The sequence below is a fragment of the Fibroporia radiculosa genome, assembly GCF_000313525.1.
Source record: "Fibroporia radiculosa TFFH 294 genomic supercontigs, scaffold1157, whole genome shotgun sequence".
Taxonomy (NCBI): domain Eukaryota; kingdom Fungi; phylum Basidiomycota; class Agaricomycetes; order Polyporales; family Fibroporiaceae; genus Fibroporia; species Fibroporia radiculosa.
In genome coordinates this window covers 1-4,826 of record NW_012133593.1, presented here as the reverse complement: position 1 = coordinate 4,826, position 4,826 = coordinate 1, and the positions used below count along the sequence as shown (strand labels likewise).

Here is a 4,826-nt window from a genome sequence, read left to right as displayed (position 1 = left end):
TGGGGGGGGAGGAGAGCTGGATGTGGGGGGTGGACGAGGAGCCGGAGAAGATAGGCAGGGCCATGTGAGACAAGGAGCGTAGCTGGTGAGAGCGGAAGCAGTCGCTGTGGGTATACGAGTCACGACCGTCGGCAGCGCGCAGCTCGCTAGGGCGTGTGCGCGGCCGTGGAGGAGGAAAGAGGCAGAGAGCAAGTTGAGAGCACAGAATCAAGTTCGAACCATCCTCCGTCAGCGCCAATGAAGCCCGCAGTCGCTGCCCACGCCGCGGCTATCTCAAGTCTCGTCTCGTCTCGTCTCATCCCACTCGTCAATCTCATCATCCCAACCATCCACATCCCACGCACAGGCTGCCCGTGACGGCAGTGCAAACCCTCCAGTGCCAGCGCCAGCGCATCTCCAAGATCTTCATTTCAACTTTCCGACCTGTGAGCTTTCTTCGCCACACGACCACGGGCTCTCACGGCGCTGCCCGTCGTCGTGCGGTTGTCACGCTCCATTATTAGACAGCCTCCCGGTGCATAATCATTCATGCAAACGACGCAGTCGATTTCCGCCCCCGCTTGCGATGACCGGCCGCACTTTTGCTTACGAGTTTACCTCTTCCGCGGGAACTACAACTCTAAGTGCAGGTCGAAAAAGCTACTGCTCTACTGCTCTTCGCTACCATGCCGCGACACAGGTCATCACTATGGGCGCCCTCACGTACCTGAGCTTGTAGATTATCAGCGGCGCAGCGCCTTAAAACCACACAACCCGGAGGCATGATATCTTGATGCTCTGATTGTCAAGTGCTCTTGCTCCTGGTGTGACTCTGAGCGACGAGAACGCAAGTAGGCAACGTATTCCAGCATATTCCCTCCTATCCATAGCGGCGGATGCCTGTCTTATCCACTTCACTCGAACAAGAGGCCGAAATCAGATTCACTCGTGGGCAACCTTCACACAAGTGCGGGCGAGCCTCTTTGTTCATGGCATCAAGGTGTTCATACTGCAGAACTCGGACATGGACAGCGACGAGGGGACCATGACGCAAAGTCGATCCGCGCGAAGTTGCCGTTCCGCGTCGCCGAAAGACTCGAGAGATCGTGTCAAGCCCTCCATATGCTGTTCACAAGCGTCCCTTGCTCAGGCCATACATATTCCTTTCTGGGTCATCCGGAACTCTCAGCGCCTCCCCCCCTCCTCACGGCGAAACTTGGACGTTCCAGCTATGGAAACGTGCTTGGCAGCAACAGGTTGATGTTCTTTCTCGCGCTCTCCGCAAGGGCGCCGTGCTGTCTCAGGGATGTCTTGTCATGATGGGATTTTCCGATGAGTTGGGGGATTTTTAAACCGCCGGCTGTGTTCAACAAAGACATTTGGGATTGGATGGTGGACTTTGCTCGCTCGAACCGCTGCGAATGAAGAAGAGACTGGCCCGGAAGCCAAAAGCACAGGAGTCGTAACTATGGATGTTGATGTGATAATGAGAATCGAACGGAAATGGAGGAGGATGTCTCCCAGAATCCGCCCATCACTTTTGACAATCCCTTTGAAGGCGTTATTTTTGCACGACCCTTTGCGATGACAGTGATTGACAGTCCAGGCAATGGTGCATGTTGAATATTGTATATATATGCGTCTTCAATTAACCATATTCACAAGGAAGAGTATGCTGTCACACTTAATCTTGGGCTTTGGTTCGAATGCAAGCTGTCCGACGCTGTTTCAGTTTGTCCCGACTTTTGGCCTTCATATTCACAGAACATGGTGCGCACGCTATTAAACGGAACACACTAGACAACGACCTGTTAGCGGAACATTTAGGTCGCCTCTCAGGTCCAGATGCTTGATGACTCTGGTGGATTCCAATGAAGATCTGTCCCTTTTCGCACATAGCCTCAGGACCATCTGGCGTGGCTGAAAAAAAAGTTTCCTATGATCAAATCCGCTATTGCATGTCACCGTTCTCATTCTCTGAGGCCATTATATGCGTACGCATCCATCACGCCTTCACATTGCGCTCGTGCCGTCACACGTCGACTGGTTCTAGTCCACTGATATAACACCTTGGGTTACGGTGACCTGCGCGGCGGCCATTTTACATCGCGAGATCTCCTATTGCAAAAACACTCGATTCGTTCCCCCGTGCGGACGGCAAGGTGATTGTCTCGCAGTGCACTCGGGCTGTTGCACATTCTGTTGCGGAGAAAGGGCCTCAATAGTTTCAGAATATCGGAGTGCAAGAAGTCGGTTTCATTGGAGCGGTATCAACACGATGGGAGCCGAAGTTTAGGATCAAGCTGGAGGTGGCGGGAAAAAGTATGATTTACTGGAATTTGAGCAGCCGCAGCCGAATAGCTTACATTTGTCCTTGTCAGATTTGACTCGTACAATCCCTCAGGTGCGTAGTGATAGCCTACGACTGTAATATCGTGGTCTTATTCCTGTAACAGATGGATACCGAATACCTCCACCCCCCGCCCGTCAACCCCAGATCCACCGTCCACGTTCTCTGCAGGCAGATGTGCCCTTCTGCTCTCGTCGCTCACGATCGATTGGTCACATCCCGTCCTCAAACATCTTCTTGAAGCTCGCTCTCCAGCCGGCGCTGACGCTCGGCGTTCGTCCCCGGCCCCAGCCCCAGCAGCCCTTGACGCTGATGATTCTACTCAACAAGAGCTGTTCTGGGCGACTTTCTCTTGCGTTCGTGGTGTTCAAGAACCCAGATCTGCTTGTGCAGGCTCTGACCAACGACACAGCCCACCTTCCACACCTGCGAATTGACGTCATTCATCGACAATGATGCTTCACTCTTTCCTTCGCGATAATGGCCCCGACCTCCACCCATCGTCACGCCTGAAGGAGAAGACAATTTCACGGTTGACCAAATCCTCAACGTATATGGATGCTGCAAACCCTTGCTATATTCAAGACAGCTCAGAGCTGGTATTCGCGGCGTGTTCATCCGTGTCGTGCCCGGGCAACTTCGGTGCAGAGTTCAGCCCGTCGGCACGCTGAACGAGCCGTCGAATGCAACAACCGCATACGGCTTCGCCGCTTATCCGTCAAGCTAAGTAAGCGGTGGCGTGCACAGTGATTGGCATCAAACATGTGTAATGTAGCTGGCTCACTACTACATGATAGGACTGGCTTTGCATGCTGAAAATAGCAAAAGAAATGCGTAGTCAAAAATATACACGCTTCGCTCTGAGCGACCAATACAGCGTGCTCATACAGTACGAATCTAGACATGACAATATATACCGCATAGCAGAGCAAGTCATAGCAATCGTAGATATCCTCGCTCCCGGCTTATTGCCTTTGTGCCTCGGCAGCAGATTGTTTAGCCTTAGATCGGGTCTGCATCGGATGCTTGAACCCTTCTGCTCTCAAATTCCTCGCACCGAAAGTCTGATGCCCAGCGGGAGGATCTTGAAGTGGGTGTAGAATCGGTTCTGTCCTTCCTTCGTATTTTCGTATTCCGCCCGGTCGAATACCCCGTACTTTGGGATCATCATCGGTGGGCTTGGGCGATTGACTTTTGGTCGAATTCGTAACCGCTTCACCTGCTGTAGTCGGTGCCTTGACCCCCTCATCGCGGTCGGGAAGAGGGCCGATGAGGCATTGCACACGACGCTGTCCAAGTTTGCCGAGAATCTTGATAAAATCTATGGGAACCTCCCCTGCAGCCGTGCTGCTAGGTATGGTCCGTGGATTCTTCTCGATATTTTCGTAGCGATCCACGACTCTTGTCCTAAGCACGTTGACGGATTTGCCAAACTTGGCCAGGACAGGAGAAAGGGACCTCACTGCCTTTTGAAACGTATGGTGATTCGTCAAAGCAACCTGCCTTCCGCGCAGCGAATAGAAGATGTCAGAGGCAAAGGCTCTCTGTTGACTGTGATCATGAGGTGGTGGAGGAGCTTGATCGACAGCTGCAATTCTCTTGTTGAACAAAAAGTAAACTGATATCCACCATAGTGACTCGAAATCGTGAAGAGGGTTGTATCGAAACACGACTTCCACTGGTTCCGATGGAGCCTGCGGGGTGTCATCATCCGAGAGATCATCCAAGAGATCGTCGGTCTTGATTTGAGCGTCATTCAATTCTTGGGTTAAAAAGAAATAATCCTGGTCGTCTACCTCAACGGACATGAAGTCAGCCGTGCCCTGAAACGGCGTCAAATTCATGAGCGAGAATGAAGGAATAAGCGCCGACACTCACTGTCCGAATGTCATGAGAGGAACTGGACTCATCGAGCCGCTTGGCGTACTCAAAATCAGCCAATCTAATATTTCCATTCAACACGAGAATATTGCCCGTGCTCAGATCCCGATGCACCCAACCGGCTTCATGCAAAAATCGCAGCACTGGTAGTAACACCGACACATATCAGTACAATTCAGTGAATTTGCACCATGGTGATCTTACCTAAAGCCGTCTGAGAGAGGTAGTCGAACACTGGGCACAACGAGATTTCTTGATGCAGCGCGGTGCACACCTCCTTGAACACGATCCGATAGTGCGCCCTCGGATGATACTGGTAGTACCTGCGATGCTGAACAGCTTGACACAAACCATCGTCACCACGATGGTGTCCCGCATCACCCTTCGGCGCAGTATTCGATCCATGCTTGGCACCTGACAGACTCGATCCCTGCTTGCTACCCGATCCTGATCGCATATCCGAAGGACAGCTGCTTTGGCCTGCATCTTGAGACACCTCTTGCGCCAGAGTTACAAAATGAGACCGCAAGGGAAACTGGCCATGCTTCAGTGAGACCTCCTTGCCCCTCGTCAACAAGTCCCGCGTATGGTCGACAATACCACCCGACATTCGCAC

The 4,826-nt window shown here is 52.4% G+C and overlaps 1 protein-coding gene across 1 annotated transcript; it reads right to left on the bottom strand.

Annotated features, from left to right (window-relative positions):
- Positions 1-3,294: 3,294 nt before the first annotated feature.
- FIBRA_08597 (uncharacterized protein) lies at positions 3,295-4,667 on the bottom strand (the record flags this gene model as incomplete). Its single annotated transcript, XM_012330235.1, has 3 exons — positions 3,295-4,152; positions 4,208-4,353; positions 4,415-4,667. 3 exons carry the CDS (start codon positions 4,665-4,667, stop codon positions 3,295-3,297), a joined length of 1,257 nt encoding a protein of 418 aa, XP_012185625.1.
- Positions 4,668-4,826: the final 159 nt, after the last annotated feature.